The 21,003-nt window shown below is 39.3% G+C and overlaps 1 protein-coding gene across 1 annotated transcript in view; it reads left to right on the top strand.

Moving 5' to 3' along the window:
- WASL (WASP like actin nucleation promoting factor) overlaps positions 1 to 21,003 on the top strand; it is a 69,720-nt gene that overhangs the window by 32,200 nt on the left and 16,517 nt on the right. Inside the window, exons 2-6 of the mRNA XM_084619669.1 lie at positions 10 to 144; positions 2,410 to 2,496; positions 3,192 to 3,288; positions 8,017 to 8,040; positions 18,609 to 18,780. Of these exons, the coding sequence (XP_084475795.1) occupies positions 10 to 144; positions 2,410 to 2,496; positions 3,192 to 3,288; positions 8,017 to 8,040; positions 18,609 to 18,780 (515 nt within the window). The remainder of the gene's footprint in view (positions 1 to 9; positions 145 to 2,409; positions 2,497 to 3,191; positions 3,289 to 8,016; positions 8,041 to 18,608; positions 18,781 to 21,003) is intronic.

The following is a 21,003-nucleotide window of genomic DNA, read 5'->3' as shown; positions in this document are numbered from 1 at the left end:
TTTTTTTAGACAATGTCTTCAGCAGTTGTCCAGATATATGCAGCAGATCGCAATGCCATGTGGTCAAAAAAATGCTGTGGAGTAGCCTGCCTTGTAAAAGACAATCCACAAAGGTCTTATTTTATCAGAATATTTGACATCAAGGTAAGAAACATTTCTCTGTCTAATTTTTTACTTGCTAAGATAAGGTCATTTTATGTTAAATGTTTCCTTGAATTGTTTGCATGAATTACATAAAGGGATGTTATAAAGTGAGTAATGCAAGAATTACACCTATTAGATTTTAGTAAGACTTTGATAAAGTCCCATGTGACATTCTGATAGCAAACTGTGAAAATATGGTCTTGATGAAATTACTATGAGTGGTGTGTATGACTGAAAGACTGTATTCAGAATCAATGGCTTACTGTCAAACTGGGAGAACCTGTCAAGTGGCATCCCACAGGAGTCTGTGCTTGGTCCAGTAATAGTTAATATTTTTATTAATGACTTGGATGATGGAGTGGAGTCTTCCTATAAAATTTGTGGATGACAGCAAGCTTGGAGGAGTTGTAAGCACTGTGGAGAACAGGATTGAAATTCAAAATTATTTTGATAAATTGCAGAATTGATCTGAAATCTACACTATGAAATTCAGTAACGGCAAATGGAGTACTTCACTTAAGTATGAAAATCAAATGCCCAAATACAAAATGGGGAATAACTGGAGAGGCAGTACTGCAGAAAAGAATCTGAGTGGTGTAATAGGTCACAAATTGAACACGAGTGTGTGCTGTTGTGAAAATGGCAAATGTCCTTCTGGGATGTATTTAACAGGATTGCCATAAGACATGGGAAGTAATTGTTCAGCTCTGCTTGTCCCTGGTGAGGCCTCCACTTAAGTTGTGGGCACCACACTTACAGAAAGGATGTAAACAAATTGGAGACACACCAGAAGAGAGCAACAAAATGATAAAAGGTTTAGAAATCATGACCTGTAAAGAAAGGTGAAAGAAGAAACAGGTGCAGTTCTATAGAAGAGAAGGCAAGGAATGAGGGAGACATAAGCTTCAAATATGAAAAAGGTTAACAAAATGGACAGTGATCAGTCGTTCTCCCTGTTTGTCCTCTTAGTTCGCAGCAAGCGGGGTGAAAGTAAGCCAATACAGGCTGGTACAGCATACCAGTAAAAAGTGGCCGACAGTACCGGCCCACACCCTGCTGTTCTTAACATCGCTGCCCCTTTTGTGCCCCTCCCACCCCCCCATTGGCGGCCCTGCCAGGTCCCTACCAGCAGGGCCACTGATGCGGGGGCAGCGATGTTAAAGCACTGCCACGGCAAAGGACCCTGCTTAAAGGACTGTCGCAGCGTGGGCCAGCTAGTGTGGATGGTCTGGCTGGGGGACGCTGCCCCCCCCCAGCCCTGCCCCTTCCGCCCGAGGTGCCAGCCCTCATACCGGTAAGTCATGTGTTTTACTTTCACCCCAGCAGCAAGGAAGATATAGAATGCTTTTCCTATTATCTAACCTAACTGTAAGGATAGTTAAGCACTGGAACAGGTTACTAGTGAGGTTGTGGAATCCTTATCCTTGGAGGTTTTTAAGAAGAGGTTAGGCAAACCTCTGTCGGGGATGGTCTGGGTATACTTATTCCTGCCTTAGCACAGAGAGATGATTTAGATGATCTCTTGAGGTCCCTTCTAGCCCCACGTTTCTATGATGGGGGAGGGGAGGAAATTGTTGGGGGCATTTTTCATATTTAAGTATGCTGTGTAACTATCTGATATTTAATTCTACCCTGCCAATGTGTGTCAATTCAGACAGAGATAAAGCCTTCAAAGGTGCCTAAATCCCATGCTCAAAAGAGACTTGAGCGCTGAGGAGCTGTACGTCTGTGATTTTTGTCACTTGATCATTAGGCACTGGGCTGAGACCACCTATTCTTTTGATATTGCACTCGTGTAACACCTTTCATTCAGACATTTTAGAACACTTCGCAAAGGTGAAATTTCATAACTATTTCCAGTTGTTACAAACCTGACCTTGATATGACACCGCTACCTATAAATGAAAGGCTCCATAGCCCCTGTCTTATTTTATCCCGTTATTTAAATTTTGACCAGTGTCCTTGTATATGTATAAAATTTTGAAGGATATAGTTTGATAATATCTGGAAACTTGGGCAATAATATAGTAACCTGTAAGAATAATTTGGCTTTCCTGCAAGCTCCAGTAATCATCTGACTTAGATTGTAAGCTCGGTGGGGAAGACACCATCTCTTCTTCATTGTGCATGTACAGTGTCTAGCAAAATAGGACTGTGGTCTCCAGTTGTGGCCTCTGAGCACTATTGCAATACAAGTTTGTCTAGTCATTCTTTTTTTTTATTACTATCTTCAGTTTTCAGTATCTGCATTTCTTTCCTTTCCAGGATGGGAAACTCTTGTGGGAGCAGGAACTGTACAATAATTTTGTATATAATAGTCCTAAAGGATATTTTCATACCTTTGCTGGAGATGTAAGTTTCAATAGTAACTTAATTCTTGAATAGCTATTTTTAAAATGTTTGTCCTGCTTTTTTTCTTTGTACAATAACTTTTTAATATCTCATATGTTTTTTCACCTTTCACTTTGTAAATCAAACAATTTTATAAAGTACAGTATTACCTATATCTTCTTTCTAGCAACTTGTTGCAGATTTAATTATAAATAAGAACTTTTTCTAATGTCACTGATAAAATAGAACATCTAAACTACGAATGGAACAGGAGCACAAAAAAACCTCTTTAATGTGCTCTTTCTCTGGCAAGGAAGTAACATCCTCAGTTGCAACTGATAGTTGCTTCATTAGTGTCACCAAACGAGCATTTTCAAGTACATAAGCAATTTTTATGTACCCTTAACGTAAAATTTTCATTTTTGTCATTCTTTGTACTTGAAATTTTGCTCAGATATGACAAAATGGGACTTCACGCATCTTGTTAAAAAAAATCCACAATTTGAATGTTTTTAAATTTGACATTAATATTTGCTTCTACGTTCTTCACTTACAACTATAAGGTGATGAGTCTTAATTGTTTCCAGCTTATTCCTTCATAAACAAAGTCTGTTTACTTAATTTTTAGAATATTTCACAATTTAAGCTTTTTTTAGAAAACTTTAAAACAACTTTCTTGGTCTCTATGGGGGGAAAAAACTGATGTTTTCTTTCAGACATGCCAGGTTGGTCTTAATTTTGCTAATGAAGAAGAAGCTAAAAAATTCCGGAAAACAATAACTGATTTGCTTGGACGACGGCAAAGAAAATCTGGTAAATATTCAATTTAACATGTCATTAAATTGAGGCTAGGCTATGGGTGTCTGGGGGATTAGTTGATGCTTCTATATCTGAAAGCTATTTAAGAACTTATTGCCATATTTAGGCATTAATTTCCCTGTGTAAGCTTATTTCATGTGTGTGATATAGAAAAATATACAGTACAAATTTCCTGAAGGTAATACAAAAGTTTATTCCTCTTAAAGTTTCTTTGCAATTTGAAGCTCCTCTAATATGTGGTATTTGAAAGTACAGACAGGAAGGGGTAAAGAAAGTTTACTTGTGAACTGGAAATCTTTATGTAAATTGTGGGCAAATTAAACTGACCAGCCATTCATTTCTGGGTTTCTCTTAACTAACTCTATTGTTTAAATTTGGCCCAAATGATTAGTAACTGAAATCTCTTACTATCTGGTGTGTCCAGTAGTCCATGTGAAATTGATTGTTGGCATCAATCGAGTTATTAGTGGAGAAATGTCTTAGTCACAATTGGTAAGGCTACATGTGTGTTATGGCATGAAAAAAAAACAACAGAAAATTTGTTACTTTTGTCTCCCCCGTTTGAGTTTTTTCTCTGTCAGTGTCTCATCCCACAGTGGTGGCTTCTGCAGCTCCTGTGTCCTGTGGGGCTGGCTCCCTGCTCCAGGTATGGCCCAACCATCCCTCCCATCATGATGGAGGGTTGGGTGAGTGAAACCTAGAGGGTGCTGCAACCCCCCATGAACCTGGTTGCAACACCCAGAGCAGTGTGCTATGTCCAGCGCCAAGGGACACTGGCTCCAAGTTTAGGATTGTGGCTCCGGGGATAGATGGTGCTGCTGCGAATGATTGATGCCCCCTTGATGATGCAAAGAGGATATTTATCAAAAATCAGATAGCAGTCAAGTGACTTTTACTAAATTTACTATGACTGTGCCATTATTTTTGATTTTTAAAAAAAAAAAAAAAAAAAAAGCTGTGACAAATCTGCTGGCCTAACAATTGGTAATCAGTCAGAGGCCAAAACCTGAATACACCTGCAGTGTAGTTCCTGTGATTAGCTAGGCACTTAAAAGTTAGGTATTGTGACACTTGGCATCACAAAACTTAAGTCCTTTTGTGAACGTCCGGAGTTAGAATGTGTTAGTGAGGTACAGTGGTGGAAACTCGCAGGAATGGTGTCTGTGCTTTAACTGTTCATTGGGTAAATATATTCTCCAAGGCTATCAGCCTTGCAACTTTCACAAGCCCCAAGTTTCACTCTCATAAAGATGATACTAAAGCAAAGCAACATTTTAAAACTTGAAAAGCCTTTATTCATATATGGCTGCAGAGCAGACTTCTGAACGATGTTGGCCATGGTAAACTTTCTTCAAAAATACAGAAAAAAGATGATTTCGTAAAAATGTTAGTTTTTAATGTAGTATTTTTCATGTAAAGACACTTTTACTTTACAACACAATATAAGCATGCCATTATTAACCTGTACCGCTTTGTGTGTTTGAACTTCATGTTTTATGCACCATAGTAACATTGTGACTTATTCATCCTTTTTGTAAAGTTTCTCCATTTTAATTTAAAACGCTACATAATCAACAGCTACTTAATTATATAGTTTTCAGTTGATTGGTTTTCTCCTTTTTAATTCATTTCTAGGTTTTTTTCCTTTCATGTACAGAACTCGTGAAGTTCTCAGATCAAGCCACCAGATGGAGTTCTGAATGTGTATATACCTCAGACAGGATTTTATCTAATTCTGGGTGTTTGAATTATAGCTACTGTATTTCTCACTTATCTAAAGACTACACAGTATAGCTTGATTAGTAATTTGATATGTTTACATAATGCTTCTGATGTATCTCCACCTTGATTCATCAGATGTAGAAATAATGTATTCTAATGCTCTTAGTGCTGTCTGCACATGGTATTAGAATAGTCATAAATATTGAGCAGTTTTGGTAATGGGTGATACTCTAGACTTCCAAGGAATTATTTTAATAATGCCAAACACTGGAATGTTCATTTTTTTCTGCTTTTTACAAGAATCCTACCGCTCTAGTGTATATCTCAAAATAAACTTCACATGGAACAGGTGCCACCTGACATATTGGCAAGTGGTCACACTGCCAAAGTACTCCTGGGAGGCTCTGACTAGCCCGCAGGACTACTGGGAAAGTTTCCAGGTGTCCCTTGAGGCTTTTCATCATTGGCAGGGGCTGAGCAGGACAATTCTATGCCCTTGTGAACTAGGTCTTGGAGCTGAGGCTTGCACATAGAAAGCCTACTTGCTGCTTCCTGCTCTTCCCCGTTTTCTGCCAACCGCTTCCTACTAGAAGTGCTGGGATGTGATAAGGACACTGATTAACAGAGGTGACCAGGAGCAGCAGCAACAGCTACCCCAGGAGCTCATCTGGCAAGGCTAAAATAGAGCTTTGGAAGACAGGAAGAAGAGGGGAGGCCCCTGGTGTTCCTCAAAAGAGAAAGTACAGTGTGGAGGGAAGAGTGTAGCAGAATGGTCTGGTAGGACTGGGTGCAGGTAAACGAGGAAAGGAGGATGGATTGACTGGGTAGTAAACAAGAGGAGAAAGAAATTGAGTTGGAGGAGGAATGGATGGATAGAAAGAAAATCTGGGTGAAGGAAGGAGAGAATAAAATGAGAGGTAGTATGGAGGGAAAGAATAATTACTGAACATGTTCTGATTGGGTGATTGGAGGTTTTTGGTGGTACATGGCTGTGACTGACTCCTAATTAAGCACAGTTGAGAACTCCCACAAAACAAAAGTCTTTAGCCCATGTAGCTAAATGGATAAAATAAAAGGAAATAGGAGCAAAGAGTCTTTACTGTATCTTCCACCCCCACACCCAAGCTGTATTGGTTTGTGGGGTGTTAGGGAGAGTTTTTTGTTCTAAAATGCTACAGGTTTTGGCTGGGAAGGTCATTTAACCTTCTTGTAGACCTGCAGCTGTGACCTTTGCTTCTTGTCAGTCCCTTCTCCCTTCACCTCCCCTGAAAAGATCTCCTTACCTGCCTTTACCTTAAATTCTGAAGGAACAGAACTAGAAGTCTTACACTGACTCCCAATTTAGATCTCGAGAGTCCTCTTAAAAACCGTCCAGCCATTTCTAGAGAGTAACAGCTGGCAGCTTTTCTTTGAACATCTAACTGCAGGAGGAAAGCTGCTACTTCCCCTGCAATCCAGTTGCTATTCACCAGAGCTTTTATGCTCAGTTTCAGTTGCCTTACTGGAAATAGGTAGCTGTGAAAGTTGTAATTAGTCACCCTGCTTTGAAGAAGTTAGTCATCTTAAATCCATACTTAATCAAAAATGCTGAGTACGTGCCACTTCGGTTGACTTCATTTGTAGTGTGGGTGCTCAGTGCCTTTAACATCAAGGCTGCTTTTAAACCAGAAACTTCATATTTAGCTGCCTGCTGCGTTAGGAGAGATGATCAGGAAGCTAATATAGATGAATAAAAATACACACCCATTTGTGCAATAAAGTAAATCTAAAATAAACCTTCCCACTTTAATTCCAAAAAAGAAATGAGCTGATCCCAAATATGTCTCACATAAGCATTTACAAACAGAAGAGTGCATATGGGTGAAGAAGAGAATAATATTGTTGGAGGGAAAGCCATTTTAAATGGTAGAGTTGAACATCAAAGCTGACCCCTCTGCTTGTTAAAGTTAGGTTGCCGTAGGTTGGTGGCCAAGTTGGCCCTATTTGGCTTGTTCAGCTTTAGATCTATATGAAATACTTGCAATTAAATTCTAATATTTCAAAATGGTAATATTTTCTGCTTCAGTGGGGACAGTGTTTCTTAGTGGATAGAGCAGTGGACTGTGCTTTGGGAGACCTGTATTCTAACCCCAACAGCGCCACTGGCCTGCTGGGTGACCTTGGGCAAGTTGCTTCACCTCTGCCTCAGTTTTCCCATCTGTGAAATGGGGTTGACGCTTCCTTTGTGAAGTGCTGTGAGATCTACTGATAAAGGCACTATATAAGCACTTCAGATTGTGAGTAGTTTTACATAAATGACTAAAGCATGGTGTCTGTTCAGAGAGGACTTTACAGAGTATAGTGCATTCTCTTTAGAAGTCTGCTTTAACAATCTTTGCATCAGACACATTTTTTTTATTTTTCATTTGAAAACTAACATTATTTGAACACTTCACCGTACAAAATGTTACGGCCTCAAATTGGCCTGAATCAAATTTTCAGTTGGAAAAATAGTTAGGTCCACACAGTCCTACTCAGTGTAAACTGTTCAAACAACTAATTCTTTCCTAATGTGGGTTTTATAGTTTTGTAATTTCTAATTTTGCTGTGATTCGGCTCTCTGTGGCATATAATCTAAGGCCCTGACTTTCCAAAGACTAAGCATATGCTTAGCTGTAAGCATGAGGAGTCCCAATTGTAAACTCTTGCAGGATCGGGGGCTTTCATGATATATACATGATTTCACTGATCTGTTGTGCTAAACTTTGTGTTTCAGATTTAAATCAGTTTATAAATGGGCTAAATCTGGTATCTTTTCCTCTGTTCTTGGACAAAAAATACAACTACTAAAATAAAACAAAATTGCAATTATGGATAATTTGTATATTACTAGAAGAGTAAAATTCAGATGTAGGAAGTCTTTATAATTTGTAAAACTACAAGTTATGGAGATATGTGTAATGTTGAAGAATTCAGTTTTACCTTTTGAATAAATATTTTTTTGTTTTGTCTCTTTAACAGAAAAAAGACGGGACCCACTGAATGGTAAGCTTTTGCATAGGGTTACTGCAGTTCATTTTTCTTAACTCCTTCATATTTAGACATAATCGCTGACTTTTGGCTTTCTTTAACGTAACCTAATGGTTGTATTAAACAGTCCTGAAAGGATCAATCCAGTAAATCAGAATTTTAATGTTTACATGATTACTTACCTGTACAGTAGTTCATGACCACTACCAGTGAAGATGGGGGCCAGCTATTGAATGAGATCAGAACTAAGGTTCGGAATTGTCTACAAGTAAGGCAAACCATAGAGTCATATACAAATGAATTCCAAATTGCAGCAATCAAGTTGCAAACAACAATAAAATCAGAGGGTATGGCCTTTTTATCTTAAAAACAGGAGTGCTTAAGTCTTAATAGGCAGTGATTTTTTTTAACAGTGTAAAATTGACATTCTCATCTTTCACAAGTATCTGTAAGGTTCTGAACTGCAACAGTGAAATTGATCTAAGTCTTGACAGTTTTGTGCTGCTGCTTATAAAAGCAGAACAGGCATTGGAACTACCTGTTAATTTAGGAAGACAAAATGGCTTTAGTTCACTTTGTGAAGTTTACTGTCTTCTCAGCTCAAAGTGCTACTAGAAACTTGAGGGCATGTGCTCTGCCTGATCTTCCAGAAAACTGTTTCAACCTATTTGCAGCATCTAAGATTACAATAACTGCAAAGCCAGCAAAAAAATCTCCTTCTCAGTTCGGTTATTTTATCCATTTGACAGCACTTTGTGTACAGTTGATTTCTCTGTTATGCTGGTCAGTAGAACTCCCTTGTCTTCATGTTCAGTACTTATGAGACATCACTCTTGGCCCTGCACTGAGTGGAAGAGCGCACATGCACAATTTTCTCAAGGCACAAGAGTTGCTGTTTGAGTTTAAGAACAGAGAAGTGTCTCCTTCTCCCAGAGTCTCTGGATGGAGCCAGGAAGCAATGGGCAGCCGGGAGAAGTCCCTTTTTTCACTTCTTAGGCCCCTGCACAGGGTTGAGGAGTAATGGGAGCCTGTGTATATTCAGAAGTCCCCCTTCAGTTCCACACCAGGATGGCAGTGGCGAGAAATGGGGGCTGGATGGCTTGCCCCTTCACTCCCAAATATTTTTCAAGGGCTTGGGGAGCATCTAGCACTAAATGGGGTATGCGTAACAACCCCAGACTGATCCATGGGGCCTGGGGAGAAACTTCAAACAGTCAGGCCAGGAAAGATGCTTTCTTTTTCACTTCTACCACTACCATGGACTAGGAGAGAGGGGAGGCAGTGGGTGGTGTGGGGATGGATTCATCCATAGGTATGGAGAAGGCAGTCAGGCATTAGGCTGCAGGGAGAAAGGAGGCATGCTATTTTCACCAGAAAGACTTGAAGACAGAAGGGGGTATCCCTTCAGCCTCTCTAAGGGATTTGAGGAAACAAGCAGTTGCATAAGGGGTGGATCTTTCTTCAGATGTGGGGAGGAGGAGGAGGAGGCACAAGTATGTGCATGTGCACAGTGGAGAGGTGAGGGAGGGGGTTACCCCACCTTTGGTATCGAGCACACTGGGAGCTGAATGGGATTGAAACTGGAAAGCAGTGATTCCTGGGAAATGCTGTGGTGCAGTGGAATTACTCTGCAAGTCCTGGGGAGGAGTTTGGAACCTGGTTGGTCTCATACCAATGCTGCTGCTGAAGAGGCTGCCACATAGCAGGCCTCTGTGTCTGGGGAAGAGCCTGAAAAGGAATGAGCTGAGCATGTTTGATGTCTTAGGCCTGTCCAGTCTTCCCTGCTGAAAACACATAAACATCAACAGGGAAGCAGAACTGTCCTTCGTTCTTCTTTTAAAAGAAGAAAATATTTTAAACTGTGACACTTATTGAAAGGTTTTGCTATCAGAATTCTTTAAAGTAGCTGGTATCAGAAAAATCAGACCATATTAATTTCATTCCAAAAAAGTTTTCTGCAAAACTTGTTGGTTTAAACCCCTCATTAATTACACACTGTCCTTGCATCCTGTGGAGAGCTCACTAAGACCAAATCAAAAAGACCTTTGGACACTCAAGGAGACTTAATCCTTCCCTACATATAAATGTTCTAGAGCTTTTTGATTAGCCTGTGTAGCTTTCCTGCCCATGGTCCGGGGCCGAACTATGACAGATAATACTGCAACAATGTTCTATGTGAACAAGCAAGGGCTTGATTGTCCTCCTTCTCTGTTGGGAATTGGTGTGTTAGGCTGTCGCATCACCTTAGTAGCTCTGCACCTGTCAGAAGAAGATACCCTAGCAAATCACGAAGCAGAAAGTTCTCATGAGATCGCAAATGTTCAGTCAAGGATTCCATCATACAGAACACTTCTACCAGCGAGGGCTTCTACTCGTGGACTTCCTCAGAGGCAAAATGTCAATTTCTGTTCCAGGGAGGGTCTGAGCTCTGGTTCACAATCCATTGCATTCCTCATCCCAGGATCACTGAGGGTAATGTATGCCTACCCACCAATTCCTCTAATATGAAGCGTCTTGAGAAAGCTTAGGAAACCCCTTATGGTAATAATCCTGGAAGCAGCAAGTTGGCCCAGGAAACTTTGGTAGGCAGATCTGGTGACAGTCTAGTAAGCCATCAATAATGCTACTGCTAATTCCAGTTTCCCAGAACAATGAAATACCCCAATGACTGCAGCTTCCTGATGGTCCAAACCAGATGTTAGACGCGTGTTCTATGTCACCACATGGAATGCATTAACACTAAACAGCATTGGGTACAGGACAGTTTGTCAAAGAACTCACCCATTACAAAATGGTTATTGCCACAGAGGCCCATTTGCCATAAAGCAATCAAGTTACTGTTGAAGGAGTAACATTACCAACTTCTAAACTTAAGGTGTGATATTAGTGCAAAAGTAGAAGCATGGAATCTGCGAGATGTACAGGAATGTAAACACAAAGGCATTTTCTGGCCCATTGCAAAACATGACCATGAGATCTACATCAAACCCCTGGCTGATGAAGCAGAGGATGGCCTAAGAATAACAATGTAAATCTTGCGTACGGACCAATCAAGCTCCTGGCTGGCAGCCATAAAAGCCTTCTAACATCGTTATTATGAAACCAGATTGCTGTCCCTCCTCATCAGTGGACGCGGTTCTGGGCAGATGGAAAACACATTATGAAAGCATGTTGAACTACAAACATGTTGATGACTGTCCAGAGCTGCCTGACCTGGCAAACCACACCACTTCAGATGCTCAAGTGACAGAGGATCAGTGTTAGTCCCTGGAATTACAAAAGGCCATCCAAAAGTTTCAGAACAGACCTGATGGTATTCCACTCAAGCTGATCAAAGGTGCCTTGGAACCAGTGAGCACTGGCCTGCATCAACTATTGTTAAGTGTGGACATCAGAGTAGCAGCAAAATGGAAAGATGGCATCACAATGTCCCTGAACAAGGGCAAGCATCTCACACATTGTGGTGCACCTACAGGCCAATAGCATTAATGGTCCCTGGAAAGATGTTCATTCACATTCCGCTTGGTAGGATGCAGGTACTCCTTAATAGGTATTGTTTGTGTACAACAATCAGGTTTCACTGTTGGATGGTCAGTGATGGATGCTATTCTTACCCTCCAGCTTCTGGTTGAGCTGCAGCGAGAATTTAACCACCTGCTTCACCTGGCATCTATCAACCTTAAAATGGCTTTTGATTCCACCAAAAGGTCAGCACTTTGGCTCATACTGATAATTAGCATTCCAGATATTCTGGGAAAGCTAGTGCAAAATCTTAATACCAGAACAGGTGCAAGAGTATGCATTGGTCCTCAATTTTCACCACTTTTCTGCACAACATCAGGTGTGCGGCATGGGTGCATTCTCACTCCTCCACTATTCTGTTGAGCTATTAACTAGATGTTGGAACTTGCTGATTCATACATCAGAATCAGTTTGGTCAAGAAGCATTCATCAACCAAGACTACACAGACGACACTGCCTTGCTTGTGAAGGAGACAGACTTTGGCAGGTAGATGCTGTCCATACTATGGAGTTAAACATTTCATGGCAGAAGACCAAGGTAAAGAACCTTGGAGTTGGGCCACCAGAGCCCTCAGAGCAGGGGCACTTGAGTACTATGGAGAGCACTAACTAGTTCCTCTACCAAGGCTGCAAGTAGAATTCAAACAGTTCCAGCAAACCAGATGTTGCTCAATGAATAGGTCTTGCTGCCTCCTGTATGAAGTCCATTTATGGATGCAAAAAAGTTTATGCTGAGACAAGGATCTATCAAACCTGCATTCTGCCCGCATTGCTATACAGAAACGTGGACCCTCTTACAGGCAGACTTGGATCAGTTAAAGGCATTCCATACACGCTGTGAGTGCAAAATCCTGAGCGTAGAGTGGTTTGACTTCATGTGAAGCTTCATGATCTCGCTCGTTATATTCAAACGTCATTTTGCATGCTCTTCAGCCATCTTGCCAGGATGGACAAAAGCACCGTAGTCACTGGTCTCAAACTCTCCATCAGCATTCAAAAAGGGTCCCCCAGCTGTTGTCACCTGCAGGACCACCCTAGAGATTTGTGGATTTTGCAGGTTTGGGACAGATCGGTGAACTTCACTAATGTGATGCCATCAACCATGGTCAATCTGGCTGGCGCAGTGGTCCTCAGTAGACTATAGGTGTTTAATCTCTCAATTACAAAAAGGCACACTGTATTCTCACTCCTGAAGGTAGGTAAGTTCCTGAGGAGCCTAGTCTACTCATTTCCTCAAAGCTCCCCTTCCTTCCTGGGATCTCATTGCACTCAGTTTCCTCTCTCCATGAAGATGGTATTCCTAGTGGCAATTACATCAGCCTGCAGAGTAGGGAAATGCAGCCACTCATGAATGGGCCATCATACACTGTCTTCCATCAAAACAAAGTTCTCCTTAGGCCCACCCTAAATTTTTACCAAAGATGTTCTGTCTTCCATCTGAATCAGATGATTCATTTATCTTCAGTCTTCCCTTAACCCCATGCCAACCAAGGGAAGGATAGGCTTCACACCTTGGATACATTTGGAGCCCTCTCCTTTTGCCTTAATAGAACTAAAAACCTTGGGGAGATCCCAAATAAGTCTTATGACCTTTATCCATAGGATGAAGAGTCAGGTAATATTCACCCAGAGGCTTTAAGTGGGTAGCTAATTGTATTAGGGCATGTTATAAGCTAGCTAAATTAGACCTTCCTTTACATACAGATCTTGGCCTATTCTGAGGATGCTCAGGCATCCTCTGCAGCTTCTTTGAAAAATGTACCCATTTCTGATATTTGTAGGGCAGCTGCATGGGGATCATTACATGCATTTTTGAGGCATCTAGGTCAGATGTCCATTTTGGCAAAGCTATCCTAGAGTTACTATTCTGGTAGACTTCAAGCACCCTACTTATTTACATCAATTCACTGTTGTAAGTCACCAAAGTGGAATAAACATGGGCAAGCACTGAAAGAAGAAAGAACAGTGATTTACCCTACAGTAAGTGGGGGGCTTTGACGTGTTGTCTATATGTATTCCACAACCTGCACTCCTTCCTGCTACTACAAAGTCTGATAATACCTGGATTCTGTATTGGTGAAGGAACTGAAGGCTAGTTGGCCCCGCTCCACACTTTGTCCTCAAGAAGAGGAGGTGGTACGAGGGTACTCAAGGTTCAGGGATGGCCACAACAAATACTGCTGGTCAAAATAGTCTCAACTTGAGATGTGCAAGGGATGCACCAGAAGGGAATACCTATGGACAACACACCTCTAAGAACCACAGTCACTGCAGCTTAAGTAACTGTTCTTTCGTATAACTTCCTCCAGCTCCTAGGAGGTTCTAGTAAAAAGCAAAAATACATTTCCTTCTTCTAGGAAAAAATATTTTACTTTTTTGTCTCAGTGCATAATTATTTTTATGAAAGGTTTTGTGAACTGGAATATAATCATTTTTAGATAGATAGATGGATATAGGTATAAAATGGTTATATTCCAGTTCACAAAACCTTTTATAAAAATCGTTATATATATACAATTTTTTTAATACATGTGTGAAATCCTGGCCCCGTTAAAGTTAGTGGCCATTGATTTGGGCCAGAATCTCACCCAAAATGTTTAAAAGTCTCTGAAGTTTTCTGCACATGTAGAGAAGGCTGTCTGTAGAGCTATACTTCAAATAAAAAAAAAATCCTCTGTTATGAATGACCTTTAGGATTAAGGATTTAAGTTTTCAAGCAGAATTAAAACCAAATTTGCATAAATGGTTATGTAATATGCATTACATAGCCTGTAATTTCCTGGGATTTGTTTTACTCTCATTGGTAATAGCAAAGTCTCTTTATGCAAATTGAAGGAGTTGCCTTGGTTATACTGACATCATGGTAAAATTTATGGATGAAAAAAGAAAGGGATTTGTCAGAGAATTAGGTTTCTAAGAACCATGTGGTACAATTTTTATTTCAGCTGTAATACAGCACTACAACCAATAAGATTTATTCTAGAGTTGTCTGCGCTCTGGGACAGATGACATGCAAAGCTTTAAAATACAGAGGATTCTATAAAATACAAAATAATGTTTTGTACTACTTTTTCTGGAGCCGCTTCAGAAGATATCACAGATATTAACATCAGTGGATGCTTAGGGCCACTGTATTGTCAAGTACTTCCAAATGATGAGCTCTATTTGCCTCTCTCATCTTCATTTATTGAGTTGTCTACAGCTGATGGGGAAGGTGCATGTGTTATGATGGGGAAAATTTTGTTGGATATAAATATGGCAGTACTAGAAGAAAATGATAGTTCATGCAGAGGTTCTTGTATTCCTCATGGACAACTAAGGTCTAAACCTGGCGGTAAGCATTCTCAGCTAGCTAAAAATTCTTCTGTGAATTTTGGAACAGGTGTTGTTAATATCAGGGAACCTGACTAACATTTCAAATATTACAGCTGAATAAAGATTAATTATGAAATTATCTAACTCTTTGAATGGACAACCTTTTATAGTTATAGCATTTTACATACGGTGTGTGGGCAGCATATATTCAACATACTGAATATTTGAAGATTTAGCCTTTCTATCAGAAAAGGTGAGATACGAAATGTTCTGATCTCAAAAGAAAATGCAATATATTCCCCCACTCCCAAGACAATGTTACAAATTCCATTTGATTTTTGGAATAATTTTTTTTAAGAGTAATATATTAAAACTACTGCTATCATGCAAATGTATACCCATAGTCATGAAAACTAAGAGTAAAATCAATAGTTAAGAAATATTTCTGTAGTGACTTCAGTTTGGAAGCATGTAATTGTTAATGCATCATGTAAATATAAATGTAATTTCATTTTGTTTCAAAATTTTATTACAGAACTCAAGATTATATATAAGTTCAGGTTTAAGATTTGGCTGAGTCAGTAAGCTTTTAAAGTACAGTTTTTAAATGTGATATGCAGTGCCTCTACAAAATCCTGTCAGCTATAGTAATATGTACTCACTGCCCCAGTAACCACTGAGCATACAATTAGTTTGAATTTTATCTTTTTTTCATTTATATTTAGTAAGTCTCTGAAAAAATAATACACAAGCATTCTTTCAAAGGACAAATTTCAGGAGTCAAACAATACTTAACGTATTCAAGGCTGTGCAGAGAAAAATCGTTCCCTGTTAAGGAAAGTCCACTAAAAAAACAGGCAACTAAAAAAGGAGACCTATTAGCTAATACTACCAAAAATACATTTTAATAACCTTCTTATATTAAGGAAAATGTAAGATAAATAACTCCTGAATTCATTAGTATTAGGAATATCCGTATTTGAATATAGTCAGTTGCCTTCAGAAAAAAATGTCTAGTTGTTAGTACAGAGTGCTCTATTTTTTCAGCTTATCAAAGTCAGATGTTCAATTGATATTTAATATGACATCCAAAACAACTGTTAGAAGAACATATGCTAAAGTTGCAAAGTCAAGTACCCAAAAGTTAAGAAATACCAGAATTAAGGTTTCTTGTACAACTTTAATCAGTCACCTTGTGTGTATGCTTTGTCTTTAATGGTGTGATTGTATTTGCTAGATAGACAAGGAATGTTGAGACTAATGATCCTCAGTTCAGTTCTAAATTTTGGAGGGGAATATCCTGTAGTGGCTACACACCTTTCTGTTTGTCACTCTTTTCTTCCTCTGGCTTGGCCCCTTCTACCCTCTTCCCTGCCAGCTTGTCCAGTCCTCTTTCTATTCCCCCACCCTCTTTCCTCATCTATCTGCATTCCAGTGAGGCTGCTTCTTTCTCCATGCAGTCTGGGAGCCAGCAGGAGGGGCATTGAACAGAAGGAAGTCTTGCTCTCATTTCTGGTGCCAATACCACAACAGCCCTCAGTTGCTGTGAGATCCAGTTCTTGAGAAAGTCCTACCCACTCCTGCAGCCTCAGGATGGAATATGCTCAGCCACTCTGGAGATGGTGCAGGAGCAGTGGGGGATGGATTTTGGCTGCCAGCCTCTAACAAACCTCTATACTGAACATGTGCAAACTGACTTTTCAGTGGCTTATAGCTTGGATAAATTTGGGGAGACTTTCATGGGGACTGTAAAATGCACATCCCTGGTACTATGACAATCCCCTGCCAAACTTCAAGCTCCTGCTTCAAAGCACAGAGGTTTTAGTGTGTGTCAATGAAAAGTTGTAGGAATTTAACATGGGTAAGACCAATGATTTTTTCCCAAATTTTGTTTTCTGAATGATGGAACTGTTTTAGCCAAAACTTTTCAAAAGCACGTCTGCCTGAGGCATATGCGGTTTCAGCCCAAAAGATTAAAGTTTTCTAAAGTTATAAGCAACTGAAAATAGGGTCTCATAATGCAAAGTGTTGAGCAGCCTTAACTTTCGGCATTGCTGTCAGCTCCACCTATGAATAATTGAAGATGGAGAGAAATAATAATGACTTCTAGAAACACAGACAGGTGTATTTGGAAGATGACTTTTTTCTACATTGAGATATTCTAGAAAAACAAGCTAAAAATGATTTTTTTTCCTTTTTCAAGACTGCAGATTTACCTTTGTTTCCATACCTTCATTATTCAGTCTTTATCATATGATGTGAAATTGCCCATGGTTCAAACAAAATTTTAAAATGGAAGCATTTTTAAGACTATAAAGGATTTTTAAGGATATCTGATACTTTAGGTTATATTCGGTTGACAGTCAGTTGATCCACCAGTGACGTACCTTCCTGAGCTTGAGCAGGGACCAGATAGAATGATCCTTGCAGCTGCCATATACATACAACATTAAAGCCCAATCCTATGAACACTTATCCTGGAATCTAGGAATTGTCATACTTAATCAGACTTGAGGCTCATCTAATCCAGTCTCTGACAATGGCCAACAACAGAAAATTCAGAGGAAGGTGTAAAAACCCTGTAAGAGGTAGATGTGGGATAATCTGTCTGTGATGTTAAGTCTTGTTCTGGTCTCTAATAGTTGTAGATTAACTTGGGCCTTGAAGCATGAGTTTTAATGTCCCTTCCAAAAAAATTTCATGTGGATTGCTGAACTGTGGGAGTAAATGTTTCAAAATCAATGGGACTAGCAATGGAAATAAGCATAAAACTCTCCCATATAATCAGTTGAACTACTACATTAATATCTCCTCTTGAATGAATAGTACAAAAGAATGACTCACTAACAGAATTGGTTTGTACTGATGTACAGGTGTATCCTCAGCCGGTAAATTCTCATAGCACTATTGACTTCAATAAAGAGATGACAGCTTACACCATCTGAGAATTTGCCCAGTAGTGTCCCACATGTCATTACACTCCTCTACATTAGTATCCTCTTTATTATTAATGGAAATATTGACTGGATGAGTCAGAGGACCAAATCCTACTCGCCTTACTCATGTCAACAGGGCCGCTTACATGAGTAAAGTAAGTTGGAATGGGCTTTGGGAGAGTTGTTTAATTTTTGGCTGCTGTCAGTCTCAGAAACAGAGTAGCTATCTGGCTAGCTACTGTCTTTTTTAAAAACAGATTGTTTAGGGTCCAGTGAACATCACAGGCATCCATCATAAATATTTCAATCACAGGCTGACACTCTGGTAGTCTGAGGTTTCTTGTCTCTAGACATTGTTGGCCATATGATGAGATGATGGTGGTAGTACACTGCTACTGACTACGTAGGGTTTAGTGTTCCATATTTCAAACACAGATCTATGTGCAAGCAAATCTTACTGTTATGCTTCAGTGAAAATCATGGAATGAACGAGCTTTCTTACTCTGATTTTGTTTGATTTCTTCTACACAAAAATGACATAAAACAAATGTCCTGCTTGTGAAATTGTTACGGCAGTACCCCAAATCAGACTAAAGTTCAGTCCTGAATAATGAATAATTTATCTTGAGCCTCTCTACTGATTCCTAATCTACTTGCGCTCAGAACTCAAGCAGAGTACCACATTTGGGGAGCAAATGGGTGCAATATGTGTATGTCAGCAATGCAGAATGATCCAGTTGGTAGGTTAAACGTGTAATCCACTTTGGTTAAGTATAGTACAGTAGTGAAATCCGTGTCCTCTCTTCATAGGTCCAAATCTACCAATGGCAACTGTTGATATCAAAAATCCAGAAATTACAACTAACAGATTTTATAATTCACAAGTCAACAATGTTTCATATACCAAAGAGATCAAGAAAAAAGGAAAAGTGAAAAAGAAGAAATTGACAAAGGCAGATATTGGAACTCCAAGCAACTTCCAGTAAGGACACTTGTATTACTGTTTGTTTCCCGCTTAGAAAAACAGTTCAGCCACATAAATATGGTTTATTTAAAAGGTTGTTAGCAAATTAGCCCTAAATTTCAAACTGACTGCTTAGCCAACAGAGCCTCCTCTTAACATTTTGTTAGGTGTCGTATCTTTTTATATAGCTTAACGGTTCTTTTCTAATTTCATTTCTTTTTACACATGAAATATGTTAGATCCTATTTCACTTATATTATTTTTTAAAAATTTCACATTCATACCATTTTAGATTAATTCTTATCTGTTTCCTGAATTGTAATTTAACAAGATTTAATCTCAATGCTTTTTGAAAAGTAAGTGTGCATTGTTCACTTGTTAGCAGGGAAGGAGAAGTAATGACAGATAACACCAAGAAGACTGAGGGGTTTAAGGCCTGTTGTGCTTCAGTCTTCCCCAAAAAGTTCATTGTGACCCAGATGCTTAACACAATATTAACAATAAGGGGGAAAGGAGCACAAGCTAGAGTAAGGAAAGAACAGGTTAAAGAATATTTAAATAAGTTAGGTGTGTTCAAGTTTGTAGAGCCTGATGAATTTCACTCTAGGGTACTTAAGGAACTAGCTCAAATTCAGAATTATTAGTGATTCTCTGAGAACTCATGGAGGACTGGTGAGAGTCTCAAAGGACTGGAGACGGGCAAATATGGTAGCTATCTTTACAAAAAGAAAAGGAGTACTTGTGGCACCTTAGAGACTAACCAATTTATTTGAGCATAAGCTTTCGTGAGCTACAGCTCACTTCCGAAAAGCTTATGCTCAAATAAATTGGTTAGTCTCTAAGGTGCCACAAGTACTCCTTTTCTTTTTGCGAATACAGACTAACACGGCTGTTACTCTGAAACCTATCTTTACAAAGTGGAACAGAGAGGACCCGAGATTATAGACCAGTCAGCTTAACTTTCGTACTCAGAAAGACATCTGAATAAATTGTTAGTCAACGAGAAGATAATAAGGTAATAGTAAAAAGAAAAGGAGCACTTGTGGCACCTTAGACAAATTTGTTAGTCTCTAAGGTGCCACAAGTGCTCCTTTTCTTTTTCTGAATACAGACTAACATGGCTGCTACTCTGAAACCTAAGGTAATAGTAGTAGCCAACATGGATTTGTTAAGAACAAAGCATACCAAAACCAACCTAATTTCCTTCTTTGACAGGTTTACTGGCCTAATGTATAGGGGGAAGCCGTAGAGGTGATATATTTTGATTTTTAGTAAGGCTTTTGACCCAGTCCCACATTACATTCTTATAAGCAATTAGGGAAATGGGGTCTAGATGAAATTACTATAAGATGAGTGTACAACTGGTTTAAAAAAAAGTACTCAGTAGTTATCAATGGTTTACTGTCACTCTGGGAGGGAATATCTAGTAGTCTTGCAAAGATCCATCTTTGGTCTGGTACTAGTTAATATTTTGGGTAATGGAGTGGAAAGTATACTTATGAAATTTTCAGATGACACCAAGCTGGGAGGGGTTGCAAGCAGATTGGAATTCAAAATGACCTTGACGAATTGGTCTGAAATAAGCAAGATGAAATTCAATAGATACAAGTGCAAAGTACTACACTAAGGAAGAAAAAAAATCAAATTACCCAAATACAAAATGGGGAATAACTGGCTAGGCAGTACTGCAAAAAAGAATCTGAGCATCGTAGTGGATCACAAACAGAACATCAGTCAACAGTGGTGATTCTGTTGCACAAAAGGCAAATGTCATTCTGGGATGTGTTTAACAAGAACATTGTATGTAAGACATGGGAGGTAATTTCTCAGCTCTACTCAGCATTGGTGAGGTCTCAGCTTGAATTGTGGGTACTACACTTAAAGACAGATGTGGGCAAATTGGAGAGATCCAGAGGAGAGTAATACAAATGATAAAAAGTTTAGAAAACATAACCTGTGAGGAAACCTTTTAATAAACAAAAATGTGCAGTTTTTAGTCTTGAGAAAAGAAGATTGCAGGATGGGGGAGGACTTGGTAATAGTCTTCAAATATGTAAAAGGTTGTTATGAAGAGGATGATGCTTAATCTTCAGGGAGGAATATTTAGGTTAAATATTAGGAAAAAAAAATCTTACTATAAAGATAGGTAAGTACTCAAATAGATGACAGGGATTACACAACATCCCTTGGTAATTAGAGATTTTTAAGAAGAGGTTAGACAAACAAAAACCCAGGGGACTA

This window comes from Lepidochelys olivacea (genome assembly GCF_965140295.1).
Source record: "Lepidochelys olivacea isolate rLepOli2 genome assembly, chromosome: 1".
Taxonomy (NCBI): Eukaryota; Metazoa; Chordata; order Testudines; family Cheloniidae; genus Lepidochelys; species Lepidochelys olivacea.
The sequence above is the reverse complement of the archived record's forward strand: the minus strand, read 5'-3'. Positions and strand labels throughout refer to the sequence as shown.